Genomic DNA, 16,059 nt, shown 5'->3' on the forward strand with positions numbered 1-16,059 from the left:
TGCAGGAAAATGGGGGCTGCGATAGTGAGGTGAGAAAGAGAGTGCAGGCAGGGTGGAGCAGTTGAAGGATTTCGGGAGTCATTTGTGATCGGAAAGTCCCAGCAAAAGTGAAAGGTAAGATGTATAAGACAGTAGTGAGACCAGCTGTGATGGATGGATTGGAGACCGTCCCCTTAACGAAGAGACAGGAGGCAAAGTTGGAGGTGGCGGAGTTGAGGATGTTAAGGTTTGCGATGGGAGTGACGAGGTTGGACAGGATAAGGAACGAGCACATCAGAGGGACAGCACATATGGAGAGCTTGGGAATGAAGCTAAGAGAGATGAGACTGAGATGGTATGGGCACATCCTGAGAAGAGATGCAGAGCATGTGGGAAGGAGAATGTTGAGGATGGAGCTGCCAGGCACATGAAAACGAGGAAGGCCAAAGAGGAGATACATGGATGTGGTGAGAGAGGACATGAGAGTGGTAGAGAAGGATGTGGAAGACAGAGAGCAATGGAGACGAAAGATCTGCTGTGGTGACCCCTAATTGGGAGCAGCCAAAAGAAGATGATCATCGTGTTGTAGAAGCCACCATCTTTTCATCTTCAGCTCCCCCCCCCTTTTATGATGTTTGCTTTCAGATTTTGCTGGTATTTAACTGAATTCATTCTTCCCTCCACCAGTGAAATGTTCCCCATGCCCCTGGCTGCAACACAAACCTGATGCATGATCAGTCCAGTCCTGGACTTCCTGGTTGGAGAGATGATCTTTTCATGGAATTCTGCACCATTATTTCTCCAACTGCTCATGGCAGCCAAAAGATTTTGTACGTCCACAGGACTTGTTCTAAAATGCATCAATTATTTAGATGTTCCTTGGCAAACATCAGATAAATGCAAACGTTTTGTGTGGAGGACACAGGAAAGGTTCTTTCTGATGGACTCTTCCATGAAGGTGACCTTTGTGCAGGTGTTGCTGCACAGTAGATCAGTGAACCCCCACCAAAGAGTCTGCTAAATCCTCCTGAAGGTTTTGATTTGCCTTGCTAGCAATCTGTCCATTTCTTTACCAGTTCTATTCGTTCTTCCAGCCTTCAACTTGGCCTCTACCGTTCCTGCTAATTGCCATTTCTAAATTACTGCACATTACAAACTTTGGAAATGACAACTTGAAAACACTTTGCAATCGTCTTAGAGCCTTTTCCTGCTTTGCATCAATTAATTCATTATTATTTTCAGAGTGCGCTAGGCAGTTATTGAGGGGAGTTCATAGCTGCTGATTTTTTGGGATAAAGTTTGAGGAGCTGGGGATTTATAAAGCTTTGAAATGTGCGTGACCTGGTCTTTCCTAATGATTGTGAACAAGTTAATGAAGGTCTGAGATGGTGGTAAAGTTATCAGAGTTCTCTCAAATCTTTTGGGGTGCCCAAATTTTTGCATGGTGCTTTTTAATTAAAAAAAAAAAAAAACTACACTAATCTTGCTTAAATTGAAAAAGTTTCATCTTTTCGTCCTTTTAACTATTCACAGTAACAGTTTGACCAGGGATGCTGAAACTTTTGCATGCCATTTACAGCTACCCCATTGTCAGAACTGATGTGATGGAGAATTAATCAACACCTTCTGCTCAATCAGAATCCAATATTTACTATTCTGATTGAGCAGAAAAACTAAAATTTAGTCCTTTATGATATAAAAATCACACAATTTGGGACCCGAGTAATGATTTGATGAAAACATGTAAATAGAAGAATAAATGGACAGAAGGATGGATGGATGTACGTACATTACTGATCGCTCAGGAGGAACCCTGGGAGCTCATTTTGAGTATTAAAACAGCTAATGATTCAGTAAGATACACTTTAGGACTGTTTTACTGATCACAATGTGTTAGAATACCAAGAACATTAAATCATGTTTAAAAAGTGCTCGCTGTGGTGAGGTTGAAGCCACGCCTTCTCTTGCATATGAAAACTGAATGAATGAATTTGCCCCACAGGAGAGGAGAGACAACCAGCAGGTCCTGGAGAGCCAAAGAGGAAATGTATAGAGAGAGAGATCAGCGCTGCACGCCGCTGGGAGACCGACTGCACCTCGCTACGCCTGTACTGACACGCCCAGGTCACATGATGCATTCAACCACTCAAAAATAAATAAATCCAGATTTAGCTGAAACTAAACTGGTGAACGTCACCGAGCCAACCTTGAATATAAAAGTTAAAGGTGCGATAGAGGATTTGATTCCTTCTTACTAGCAGCAATAACATGGTACAACACCTAGAACATGATAAAGAACAACAGTTTAGTACAAGTGTATTAAAAAGTGGAGAAAATCAGTGTGGAAAAGTGTGTTATGTGCTGGAATGTTTGTCTGGTTTTGGATGGGCTTCCTGGGAATCATTTTTTACACACACACACACACACACACCCCTTAACTCTGCTCACATCTCTCAAATCAGTAAGCACCCAGCACAGCCAGGTAATTCACGTGTGAGGAAATTATGTGCTTTTTATTTATTTTTTATTGGGGGGCGCACCATTAGACAAGAAAAACAGTATTTTAAATTTTTCAAGACGGAGAGATTAAAAAAAAATAAGTCACTGGGGAATGGGACGAAGCTGGACACAGAATGAGTGATGCTGGTTTACCAAAAGCCTCTTAACTCTAAGAGCATCTTAACTCAGAGCGAGAGTGCTTCTTTGTGCTGCTCACGCTACCATTTAACAATGATCTTTGTGCTACGGTGCTTTTGGGAAACTCAGCAGAGGTCTACACCATCTGTATGAAGCTTTAAGCCATTTGAACGGCGATAGTAGATACTTTTCTCCAATTAGAAAGGAGTGTAGCAGATCCTCCTACACCATAAGCCAGAACACGGAGCTAGAACAGCCATCATAAATACAGCACTTATTGTGTTTACAGTTATAAAAATTGGGTTTCAAAGCGCTCTCATCATGACAGTCCTTTTAATGCTAATTAGTTGAACCACTGCAGGTTCTGAGGTGGAGCTGTGTGTACATGGGTGGGAATAGGAGTAGGCGGGGTCCAATGAGTAAAAATAATTATTCAAATACTATTCAACTCCAATTCTTTAACCCACGAGAGCACCAATCTCACCAAATTGAGAAAATCTTAACTAACGCACCTTTAACACAGTTTGATTATCAGTCTTCCTGGTCACACTCCAACGTTCAGCTCCACGCTGAGGTTCTGACCGAGTGAGAACATGTTTATGGTTAAGAAATCCCCTGAACCTAGAGTTTAGGAAAACTGGGTCAAAAGCACACAAGTTGGAGTGTCAGAGCAGTTGTTTATTTATCATTTTATTAAGATACTGTACTGAAAGAGGATGAAATGCAGACAGACGAGTCACGGCTTCCAGCCTGATGAGGTGGAGGGAAAGTCGACACACTTACACGGACCAAACACAGACAGGGAGGTGGAAAGAGGACAGGTCTATTTACAGCGGTGAGCCTCGAACGGGCGAGGAGAGAGAATAAAACAGCAGTACGACTCTGCAGCCCTCAGGCGTGAGGTCTCTGGGCACCAACACACAGCTTCACAACACTCCGGTTTCTCCTGTGGTGCCTTCAGTGCAGTTTTCAGAAACAAAAAAACAAACAACCCCCCCACACACACAACATGTATGTTTCTCAGTTGGATGCTTAGCCTTAACATTTTATAAAAAGGGACCAGCTTTAAAGCAGCGTAGGGTTTAACGCACTTCTACCATTAACACATGGATGTGATCAATATACTCCGGGTGAAACGTGAGAAATCAGTGTGCTCAAGTCTAAATCTAGCTTTTTGCTTTGCCTGAAGTACTTTAGTACTCCAACTTGTTATTCGGGGACACATTTAACTCTCATTACTCCAACTCAATTATCATCCTGTTCTTTTCACTCATTCTTCTTCTCCTTCTGCTTGAGCAGTTTGTTGATCTCCCTCTTGACCATGCCGGCGTACTTGGTGACGATGCCGTGCTGGTTCAGGCCTGGGAGCAGCAGGAGGAAGTTCACTGTGAAAACACACACAGATTTACGAGCAGGTGAGTCGCAGCGTCTCGCCCCGGAGGAGACTTAAGCTACCCGTCAAACTCGAATCACCACTCTGTGTGAAAGGTGGAACTCTGCTCAGAGGTGAAATATTACAGTACAGCATGAGCATCGCTCAGGACTCTGACGCACCTGTTAACATGTGTCGAGTCTGAATCAGAGGGAAACCGATTCTTTTGTGTAGGACTGAAAACATCCTCATGAAACTCTTGCATTCATTGTTCAGGAATACAGTAACAATGTGGAAATCACAAAAATCCCTTGAGCAAAAATTGAGCGCGCCACTTCGAGAGTCCTTTCTCTCTCTCACACACACCCTGGAAAAACTAAGATACTCAGTAATCCAACACTTTTCTGATAAACTCAAACAAGGCTGTTCTGGAAGTTTCCAAATAACTAGAGCAGGTTCTCCACATCACAGAAAAAACTGGATTTCCTTATCAAAATGTACAACAGTGAAGTTTGAAAAGCAAACAGTCACTAAATATTAACTTCTGTACATAATGGGGGGGAAGCCCAACCAGAAACCAAGTGGGAGTCGTTCACACACCCAACGCTTACCAAAAAAAAAAAAAAAAACCCGATCAGTGAATGTATACGAATCGTCAATGTAACATTTTCTTCTTTTCTCCCCATTTAAGAAACACCGCGAGCTGATATCAGGAAATCTGAAACAGACCACACAAGGGCCATGTCATAAAATGACTCATCAGCAGATGTGGGAGGGATTTCGCAATTTGCATATTCCTAAAACCTGGAATTTTATGACGAGTTAGAGCTTCTGTAGCCCTTCTCTGTGATCTGCCTCATTTTATGGATTAAATCATGTTGAAGTTTTACAGCATTCAAAATAAGCTGAGCAAGTTATCACTTATGAACATTATTTCAATACATTTGTAGAACTGATATTTTTAATATTCATGACCAAAAGATAACCTAGAAACATCTCTCCACCTTTCCCTTCACTAAAAGTTCTGTATGTGTGACATGGCCACCTCAGCTTGTACACCATCAGTCTAAAGCTGCTTCGGTGACCTCACATCCTGAGCTCGTACGTGGTCCCACCCCAAGTCAGATTTATACAGTAGTACTGATGGTCTCTAACAGATTCTGGTTCTGTTGTAATTGAGTGAATGAATAAAATGAAGAGATGAGAGTTTTAAAGGCCTCTTTAGACGAACAGGTCTTAGATATTCTGGCCTGTTTAACGCTGGGTCATGATGGGATTATTTTTGGACCGGGATGACGGCTCCATGTTCTTGCCCTAAATACCACGACCTCTTTTACTCAACACTCTTATCTGACACACACTGCATACTTTCAGTGACAACACACACAGACTTACGAAACCACAAACCCACTGGATATATCTCTCTCACACAGACTTTTAAACACTCGTTCGGCTCTGTGATTTAGCTCAGTTAAGCAAGTGTAAGAGCCACGAGAGCCAGTTTGGGTAAAATTAACTGAGCAGAGTGTTTGTGACAAACGTTTAAACCAGATTCAGTTGTATAAAAGCAGCAGGGCATTAAAACATTGACTACAAAACCTAAAATCTAAAACCATGTACAACATATATGAGAACTTAACACTTCATATTCAAGTCATTTCAGACAATTTGAAAACACGCTGATTCCTACAAGACTAAGGTTTTCTTTTTGAATAACAATTCCAAGCTAACTCGACCTCACATTGACAGATTTTTTTTTTTTTTTTTTAAATGGTCCAATTTGCAGACCTTAAATAAAAGTAAGCAAAACCATCTTTAAAGGTTTATTTTTAAAATGCTGCTGTACTGTCTCACTAGCAGGCATAGGCAGGATTATTCTCATCACATATCAAAAAAACATCGTACAAAAATCACAATCTGTTTGTTTTCATATCTCCTACCCCGGGGGCGGCACGGTGGTGTAGTGGTTAGCGCTGTCGCCTCACAGCAAGAAGGTCCGGGTTTGAGCCCCGTGGCCGGCGAGGGCCTTTCTGTGCGGAGTTTGCATGTTCTCCCCGTGTCCGCGTGGGTTTCCTCCGGGTGCTCCGGTTTCCCCCACAGTCCAAAGACATGCAGGTTAGGTTAACTGGTGACTCTAAATTGAGCGTAGGTGTGAATGTGAGTGTGAATGGTTGTCTGTGTCTATGTGTCAGCCCTGTGATGACCTGGCGACTTGTCCAGGGTGAACCCCGCCTTTCGCCCGTAGTCAGCTGGGATAGGCTCCAGCTCGCCTGCGACCCTGTACAACAGGATAAAGCGGCTACAGATAATGAGATGAGATTTCCTACCCCTCTGAAGCTCCACGACACACCCTGTGAACACTCTCAAACACCTCATTTACCAAAAACGAAGAGAGACTTCATCACAGTGAAGATGAACAACACAGATGAGCACTGTCACACCGCATACATACCGATCAGATAAGTCAGGAAGAGGTTATGGACCTGCTGTCCAATCCAGGCCACGGCCACCAGAGTGCTGATCACCGTCAGGAAATACTGCAGGGAAATTAAACAATTCAAGAATGAAGAACTGCATAAGTAAATAAATAAAAACGATAACGGCAGCGGAGGACGTTGCACAGTTGACATCCACCAGCATATTCAAGTGCCTTAAAAAGGTGCAAGAGTCAATTAAAAAAAAAAAAAAAACACCCCTTTTTTATATGTACCACAGATATCCTTGAAGATATGCAAGTACACAATACATTAAATTCATTGTTTCTGAGAAAGACCATTCAGAAAACCAATTTCTGGCCCAGAGCTCGTGCATGTCCAGAAGTGATTCACGTCAGTTATTTTATAAACCTTCCACAGACCAATGTAGATTCTGTGGGTGGAGCTTCATGAACATGGGTGGCAACTGACGCGCCAATTTGAACAAAAGTAAAGATTTGAGGTCATTTTTGTTTAACGGCCTAACAACGGACTCAGCACATCAACAACCCTTTATATACATATTTACCAACTCTTACACTTTTCCAAGAATCATTTATTTATTAAAATTTTTCTCAGCCAAATCTGTGGCTTTGATGCACAAGTCATTTGCAGAACAGTGAACTCTGTACTTTGTGTTTTCACACTAGTTGTATTTTGAATTCTGCTGCTCATCTCACTCCTACAGCGAGCCTTTAAACTCGTCAAGGTGAAAGTAAAGCTCGTGAACATGTGAGACAGACGCTGATGTTTACCATCTTGGGTTTCTCCTCCTTGAGGGCAAACAGGCGTTTCCACCAGCCCAGCACACGCCGCTGCGTCTTCACCAGGTTCCCACAGATCTGATGGAAGCGCTGCTGCTGCTCTGTGGTCCTGCACACACACACAAAAAAAAAAAAAGACCCCAAAAAAAATTACTGCAAAAAGAAATTAATGAAATAACATGCAAGAGCAGTGTTTAATCACATATTTCACGCTTGATTTAACAGGGTGTTTATGCTGCAGGACCAAATTCCAGAAGTTAAGCTTTTGTTCTTGATTTTAAATCATAACTTGGAAGATTTTTTTTTTTAGCTTTGTAAGATTATGGTGCTCACTTCATCTGTACTAATCTGTTCAAAAGACTAGTTTATTTAGAACACAAATCTACACTGTAGTATATGACTTCTTTCTCACCGCCTCAAAACGGCTCCTGATTTTCCACTGCAGACCCACACGGAGGATCATTTACATCTCTTTGAATTATATTTATATACTTAATTTTTTTGTAATACAAGTGATACAAGTTGAATGAACCCCTTCAACGCTCTTGGACGAGTCACGCACGTCATGAAATCTTACCGTTGTGCCTTATGACGCACGCTACTAGTCATAAACACCTTTTATGTACCTTACATGGCACACTACTTTTACTTCACAGTGGCGCATATGAATTACAGTCAATGCCCAAAACGTTCTTCCATCATAAGGCACAGTGGTAAAAGATTTCATGACGTACATGACTCATCCAAGGGAATTGAAGGGGTTAAATTAAATAAAATCTGTTTTGTAGAAACCATGGTCATCATCTTTTCTCCCCAGTAGTGCTTCAGTTATTAAATCATTTTAAAAGCTCAGTCCAAAAAAAATCTGAAATTTCAGCATCAATATTATGAGGAAAGAGAAAAAACTGGCATGGTATCAAAAGTCCTGTTTTACCTCCTGCTATCAGAGAGACTACAGGGGGAACAAACTTTTGCTGCAGTTTTCATGCTTCAACACAAGAGTCTCTGATTGGTTCAAAGTGTCAAAGGCTGAGAACAGCGTCCAAATCTTCATTCTGTACAGCACGAATGCAAACGGCAGACAAAAATAGAACTTAAAAAAAAAACACCCACAAAATCACACTGACGCTGGATCACTAGAACGTCTAAATTCAGAGGAAAACCAAACTGCCTTGCGCTCCAAGAAAAGTCACAATGCCTTCGAAGATGCACAGCTCTGATCACTCGCTTTTAACAAGACAATCAACTCAAACTCCAACCCACCCAAAAATGTCCCAGCTGGAAAAAATCCATCACACCAAGCAATAAACTGCAAACAGTCCATTTCACATTGTCTTTAAATAACATTAACGTTAGATCAGTTTAATCAGCCAGTGAGGCAGATCATCCATCTCTGGCTCTCTGAACAGTCACGTTATAACGAAAAGCTCTTCATTCCTCACATACAAAGAGCTTTAGAACCTCGTGTGTGTCAGACAATAAAGCTCATGTTAACTGGTTGTGTTGAATGGAGGAGGAATTTTTGCACATCACCACACAGAGGAGTAAGACACGCTCAGGCAACTTGAACATCTGAAACCTGAGTGAGCGTGTGTACGGTTTTATTTCTGGACATGACCATATACAACAGGCCGGGACACAAGGACAGTGCCAGGCTCTAAAATAAACTCTGAACTGTGCCAAGCTCACTCAGATGAGCGCCAGGTGAATCGGTCCAGCGCGCCGTCTGACGCTTAACACACGCAAGCAACTGCAGTCTGACCGCTGGGTCAAAAACATCTGCTTTCACACATGACTGAGAAAGATAAGAAGGGAAAGAGTTGGAGATCAAACACTCCAATAATATTTAGATTTGATAAAGTCCCAGGTTTGAGAGGGCAGGGCAAACCAAAGTAGACAGTCTGCTCCTCAATTCCCATCCACTACTAAATCACATGACCGAGCGATCGATAGGAGTACAGGCCAACATAGACTTTCTCAGAGCCGCGTCCACGCAGCATTCAGAACAACCGCACTTGGAGAAAAATGTCATCAACCCTCTTCTACATACATGAGCTCTCAAGGCCAATTTATGCTGACAACCCAGTCCTCGCAGATGGCGTCGCAGACGGCGTCTGCGTAGCCCCCCCACCTTCGCAGACGCTCTGCGCACACCTCCCAAAAATTGTGACCACTGCAGAAGCCTCGCAGACAAGAGGGCTCTGATTGGTCCACTCTACATCCGCTGTACACGCACTTCCGCTTCCCTACTTTCCCGGTTTGGTTTGTTTTCACGACCGCCATTTTTAAAAACACGAGCGAAGATGGAGCAGCACGAAGAGCGGTTGATCGAGGAAGTACGTACATCTATACGACTCCAGTTCTAGTCATTATAAGTAACCGGAGGATAAACACTCCACTAACCACACCCACCAACTACTCCTAGCAATTTCACGACTTCGCGCCCCCTTGTGTTGTGGCGGTGAATAACATCGCGCACGCCTATTACTCCCCGCTCAACGATAAATTACAACTGTCTGCGAAAAGCTATCTGCGAAAGCCTTGTCGCAAGAGCATGCAGAGGCCTTCAGACTCCTGTGATTGGCCCATGCTATTGATGCACAGAGGAGAAAAAGGCAGAGCATGAGAGAGACTGTTAGAGCATGCCCCCCCAATCCAATTTCCTCTCTCTCGACTCCAGATCACAGATAGCTGTTGCACCGTCGAGATTCAAACTCGTGATCTGCAGAAGATAAGATGAACGTTTTTCTGCTGCACCACGAACATTTGTTTGTCACGCATTTTCTTGTGCAGTAGCCAAGAAAAAGCATCAATGCTCCTGTATAAAGAGCTTGAGCAGACTGTTCTGAACCTGCTAACGATGGAAAAAAAACATCCACCATCTTGTGGTTTGTAACTGTGAACCAAGTGACAGTGTGAAGTGCTAATGTGACATCCAGACGCTGCAGCGCGAGTGAGCTCACTTACAAACTAATAAAACGACAAAAACAAACCCTCATTGTTAGTCTGTGTGTTATGGTTACATCTCGGAAAGTTGTTGAATTCCTGAACACGTCATTAAGCAGTTAGTACAATTGCTTGAATATTTCTGACCTGTATAAACAGGATTCAGAGCATTGAAATCGGATAGTAACAGAAAGGTTAGGTGCACTCGGGCCAGGCGAGGAGACATCATAGCAAAATCGTGATAAATTACCTGACGATACTTTTCTACAAAATATTGTGGTGCTGTTCTAGAACTTCTTAAAAATTATTTTCAATACCAAGAAGCTGGGGCGGCATGGTGGCGTAGTGGTTAGCGCTGTCGCCTCACAGCAAGAAGGTCCTGGGTTCGAGCCCCGTGGCCGGCGAGGGCCCTTCTGTGCGGAGTTTGCATGTTCTCCCCGTGTCCGCGTGGGTTTCCTCCGGGTGCTCCGGTTTCCCCCACAGTCCAAAGACATGCAGGTTAGGTTAACTGGTGACTCTAAATTGAGCGTAGGTGTGAATGTGAGTGTGAATGGTTGTCTGTGTCTATGTGTCAGCCCTGTGATGACCTGGCAACTTGTCCAGGGTGAACCCCGCCTTTCGCCCGTAGTCAGCTGGGATAGGCTCCAGCTCGCCTGCGACCCTGTAGAAGGATAAAGCGGCTACAGATAATGAGATGAGACCAAGAAGCTGATTTGAAAAAGTTTCCTCCAGTCCTTTATAAAAATAATTTTTACTTAAAACAAAAACATCTAGCACTACTGTTTCACTGACGATTTATTTGGAAACCTATAGTATTGTGATAAACGCTGTGTTTTGGACAAATATGTCCTATTACCCAACCAATCAGAAGCAAGTACTTGTCATGACTGTGTTGCAACTTGTAAACTTTTATATTTGACTGCTCAGAGTGAAGGTGCTTTCAGGATGCAAGAGCACAGTGTTCTGAGATCTTACGTACCATTTGTTGGAGCCAAAGATACGTGGGGCGAGGGTGGGCACCAGGTAATCAGCCAGACACAGAATCATGACGGTGCAGGACAGTCCAGTCAGCACTGACGGGTCCAGGTAGTAGACGAGTCTGCCAGAGAGGGGAGGAAGATTTAAAGATTTTTTTTTTTTAAAAACCTTGTACGTTCATAGTCATTTGATGACTTATTACACAAAAATCTAAATATTCCATAATAATAATAATAATAATAAATAATAATAATAATTATTATTATTATTATGCATTGCAGAAGTTTAGAAGATACATGCTTTGTCTTATGGCTTTCACCTCATTAAATTCATTAGAAAATTTGCATAATGTGAACTTAATTTTTCCAAATCAAGTTCATTAACACCATGCTTTTTTGATTTTATATGACAGCATCTTCCAACTCAATGACCTGTAATAGGAGAGACGGGGAAACCCCACACCATGACACTTGATCACATGTGCCACAGGTCATGCTTTTAAAATCAACCAATCAATTAATTAAAAGAACTACGAGATCAGATTTAATGATTCGGTTCAAACTTAATATCAAATAGCTGCTTTAAATCAGGAGTCTGCTTTTGTTACATTTATAATAAATAAATAAATCCCTCAGAAATGTGCATTATGATGTAATTTAACACACTGTCACATCCCCCAGTCGTCAGAGTAGGCCTGGTCTTTAAAAGACTAAATTCTTCACTGCTTTGTAGTCACAACTCTGTTGATCTACTAGTGCTTATTTTCCTTCATTTTAAGGTTAATCCGGACTGAGAGGTGAAAGTCTCTGGGCTCCAGTGTAGATCAGATCTTTAGGGTGTGGTCTGATGCAGTGAGGTACTCACAGGAAGAGCACGGTGGTGCTGCCTACCAACACAGCAGGGAACCAGGGCTTCTCCCAGCGCAGGAACTTATCCCCAGCTAAGATGACCTCGCCCCATCCCTGCAGCTGTTCCTCCAGCTGAGATGTCTCCTGAGCCTGGAACACGAATGATATGACTGAGATCACGGAGCAGAAGCCTGAAAACTACCAGTCAGTGTGAGGAGGAGCACGCCAGTGTAAACAAGATGTGTGAATTGCTGGATGAACACGCCAGCCTATGATCACGTGCTTGTAAACCACTTGGTAATACAGCGTTAAGTTGAGTCACATGTTGGTGCAGGAAAAAACAAAAATACCCACCCCACCCAAAACTGTGCAACACACACAGTGCAAGGCTCTACTCAAGGACTAGAACAGAAAATAATCAGACTATTATTTATCAAAAACAGAGGAAGTGATACAGCAACAGATGCCATGGTTTCAGGCTTCTGACTCTCTCCAGCCCTCTTTCCCAAGAGGTTATTACAAAATTCCAGACTTTCTTTAAGCTTATTATAATAATAAAAATGGCATGATCTGGACGAGGGAGGAAGTCTGACTGCAGAAAATGAGGGAATAGCTAAAGACAATGGCTTGAAAACCACAGCAGTAAATCTATATTAGGGTTAAATGCAAGAAAATACCTATTATTTATGAGCAAAGCATATTTAAAAGGCACCTTAAATTTTTTTTAATGTCACTTATTTCAGGTCTGTAAATAACTGCTTATATTTCACACTGACCTGCGACAGAGCCCTACGCATGCGCACTTGCTCGCTCGTATTGATGCTCCGTTTACAAACGAGTCGATTCTTTGAGTCGGCTCTTTTAGATTGAACGTTGTGAGTCGACTCGCGTTTCTGAACAGTATTAACATGTCCTTCCACTCAAAAAAAAAAAGTCATCGCTCATTCATCTCATTATCTCTAGCCGCTTTATCCTGCATTAAAGATGTTGGAGAGTTTAATGGCACTCTGCAAACAGAACTGACTGTTTATCATCATGATACACACCATAATGCAACATGGACATGAGCATCGGGATAAAAGGACGAGAACCGTTTGTTTTACATTCCGGCTAACAGAATATGAAAGTACGAAGTTATTTTAGTAATTAGCGTGTAGGGTAAGATTTTATTGAGCAAATTAAGCCACAGATAAAAAGTGGGAGAAGTCAGAGCCGAAAGAGCCGACTCCTAATGATGAACTGAGCTGGGTGATTTGACTCACAGAAAAGATCCGAAACTGTCATTAGGTGACAGTGCAACATCTAGCTAACGGGGTTAGCGTCATAACTTCTTAAATTCTTAAATATCTTAACACGAATCTGAGATTTATCTATATTAAAAAAAATACAACGAGATAGACAAACTGTTCAGAATGTGACGTCATGTAAAGGGTAATATTAGGCCTGACCCCTTTTTGACAGGTAATGCTAATTAGTTCGTGAAATTTCTCCTCGAGTCGCATTTTACGGTCAGCGAGCAAACTCGGAAATCAGGAAACTGAGGTAAAATAAGCTAAGCTAGCTAGACAACGAATAACGCGACGAAGCCTGAGGCGCCGTGAAGCTAGCCGCTGTTAGCTCAGCTACAGTCAACAACCACAACCCGCCCAGCCTGGGTCTCTGTCTCAAACAGCCCAAACATCTCCATCTTAAAATAAACAAACAAGTAAAGCCCCGACCGGAGCGAGCACTCACCAGTAAACTAGCGCTTTTATTATCGCCCTCCGCCATGATCCTCCGCGGTACCGCGAGCTTTCCGACTCACAAACGCAGCTCCGGAGCGCTCGCGCTGCTGTGCTCGAGCTAACAACCGTTACTGACGCACGGGCTTTTTTTTTTTTTGGAACCGGCGGCTACGGCTTTACGTCACACACCGAGGCCGGAAGTAGATGCTTCAGAGATGCCAGACTCGTCAACTACGCCGCCATATTGGAGGAGGCAGTTTACCAGCAAGTTACGTCATTGATGTGGAACGAGAATCACGCCCTTAGAAATGTGAATTTGAGTATTAAGTTGAATTTGTCTCATAGCAGAGGAAAGTGGATTTTTTTTAAACTGAAATTGTTTCATGGTTAGATGAGATTTTTATGAAGAGATAGCACTTGATAGCCTACAGGTAAAAAAGAAATAAATGACAATAGTAACGGGAAGAAAGAAATCCGTCATAAAGTTGAACTAAAATGATTGACACTTGTGCATTGTTTTTGCAAATCAAACAATCTAAATATCTGAACAAACTTAAAAGGTGTAAAAGATTACTTCATGAGTAAAATGTCTCTAATGGTTAAATGGGTGGAGATAAATATGATTGGATTTATTTCTTACACTCATTAAGCCCACCACCATTTCCAGCCATGATGGTTCTTCAACTAGTTAGCATGCTAAGTAGAGTTAACATTATAATGGTTAGCAAGGTCACCTTACAGGAAGAAGGTTCTGGGTTCAAGCCCAACAGCCAACAGGGGCCTTTGTGGGTGTGGAGTTTACATGTTCTCCCCATGTCTGTGTGGGTTTCCTCCAGGTGCTCCGCTTTCAAAGACATGCAGTTAGGTGAACATAGGGCAGCTTTAGGCTGAACCCCCACCTGGGCGCTGGAGCATGGCTGCCCACTGCTCTGGGTGTGTGTGTGTGTGTGTAGTCACTGCTTCAAATGCAGAGAGGAATTTTACAAGTGTATGTGTGATAAATAAAGGTGTTGTTTTTATTAATATTTAAGTACTCCCCATCATCCAACTACTTAAAGCTGTTACAACCATCCCTCAACAAGAAACCTCTAATGATGAGTTATGAGGATGAGAAAAAGAGGTGAGGGCATGGCTATAAAATTATTGAAAAGTGGAGAACACAAAAACAGACAGACAATCTGGACCAGGAGCAAAGTTTCCAAACTGGGTATTTTCAGCTGTCATATGCACTTGTTCTGAGACAATAATGCAAAATAAAAATTACTTGTAAATTATGTAGAATTTCCCACATTATACAGAAACAAAATATTGCATATTTCACTTGGACACACTTAAAAGGTGCAAGTTTGAAATTAATACACCCAATTCCACATGTGCAATTTGATAGAAAACTAATCCCTCAGAAGGCATCTTATTAGATCAACATTTTTCCATCTGATAAACTATCAACTAAAAAGCTGGGGAAAAATAAAAGTTGTATGTTAAATTAAAAGTCCACGATGTCATGGTACACACAAAGTACATTATTGGACCTTGAGGGGTGCAGCAGCTCGTCACTGGAGCAGGAGCCTGTAAAGGTACTTATTTGTACCATTTATAGACGGATCGGAAACATGTACCTTTTTGACACCCCCCCCCCCCAAAAAAAGGTGCACACAATTAACTTGAAGTCCAATAATGAGCACTAGGGGATACATTAGTGCAGACTGTACCTTGGAGGGCTGAAATGAAGTCTGACTGTACCCATATTTCTGACAGTGCAGTGTGCTAGTTTTAGTCAAGAAATTTAAAGGGCATATCACAGGTAAATTCAGGAGCAAGATCAATGTAATTCTCCTACTTTATATTAAACTTGTCAAATATCTGTCACATTCTGCACAATTTTTTTTTTTACTTTGTGCAATACCAGAAAAATTCAGTTGAAATCAAGCCATTTGAGGCGAATTGGCCCGCCTCTGAAAAAACTTGGCATTTGGATTTCCCGGGAAACATGGATTTTCATGGCGTCGCGAGCGGGACGCCTCCCTCTGAATCCTACGTCAGCGCTGGTTTGTTTATGAGAAAACGACCTGGTGGTTTTCTGCAAATTTCTTCGTGATCACGCAATTATTAAAAATGGTTAACAGATGTATTGTAGGAGGGTGTAGCAACACCAATCTTGATGGAATTAGTACTCATTGTTTCCCAAAAGACCAGACGAGAGAAATGGGAGCACTTCGTGCAAGGCTCCTGGAAGCTGAGAAAAAGACCAAGAAAATCGGCAATTCACAAGTTGACTGTTGCCAGGGTAAGAAATAATTCTGACATTTCATTATATTCTTCATCTAAAGGTGAAGC

The 16,059-nt window shown here is 42.2% G+C and overlaps 1 protein-coding gene across 1 annotated transcript; it reads right to left on the reverse strand.

The window, feature by feature from the left end:
- Window positions 1–3,273: 3,273 nt before the first annotated feature.
- arl6ip1 (ADP-ribosylation factor-like 6 interacting protein 1) lies at window positions 3,274–13,871 on the reverse strand. The gene is made up of 6 exons (XM_060902289.1): window positions 13,733–13,871; window positions 12,015–12,148; window positions 11,152–11,271; window positions 7,218–7,335; window positions 6,441–6,525; window positions 3,274–4,001 (listed from the first exon to the last, which is right to left on the reverse strand). Exons 1-6 carry the CDS (start codon window positions 13,766–13,768, stop codon window positions 3,883–3,885), a joined length of 612 nt encoding a protein of 203 aa, XP_060758272.1. The 5' UTR covers window positions 13,769–13,871; the 3' UTR covers window positions 3,274–3,882.
- Between the last annotated feature and the right edge of the window lie 2,188 nt (window positions 13,872–16,059).

This window comes from Neoarius graeffei, chromosome 20, assembly GCF_027579695.1.
Source record: "Neoarius graeffei isolate fNeoGra1 chromosome 20, fNeoGra1.pri, whole genome shotgun sequence".
Taxonomy (NCBI): Eukaryota; Metazoa; Chordata; class Actinopteri; order Siluriformes; family Ariidae; genus Neoarius; species Neoarius graeffei.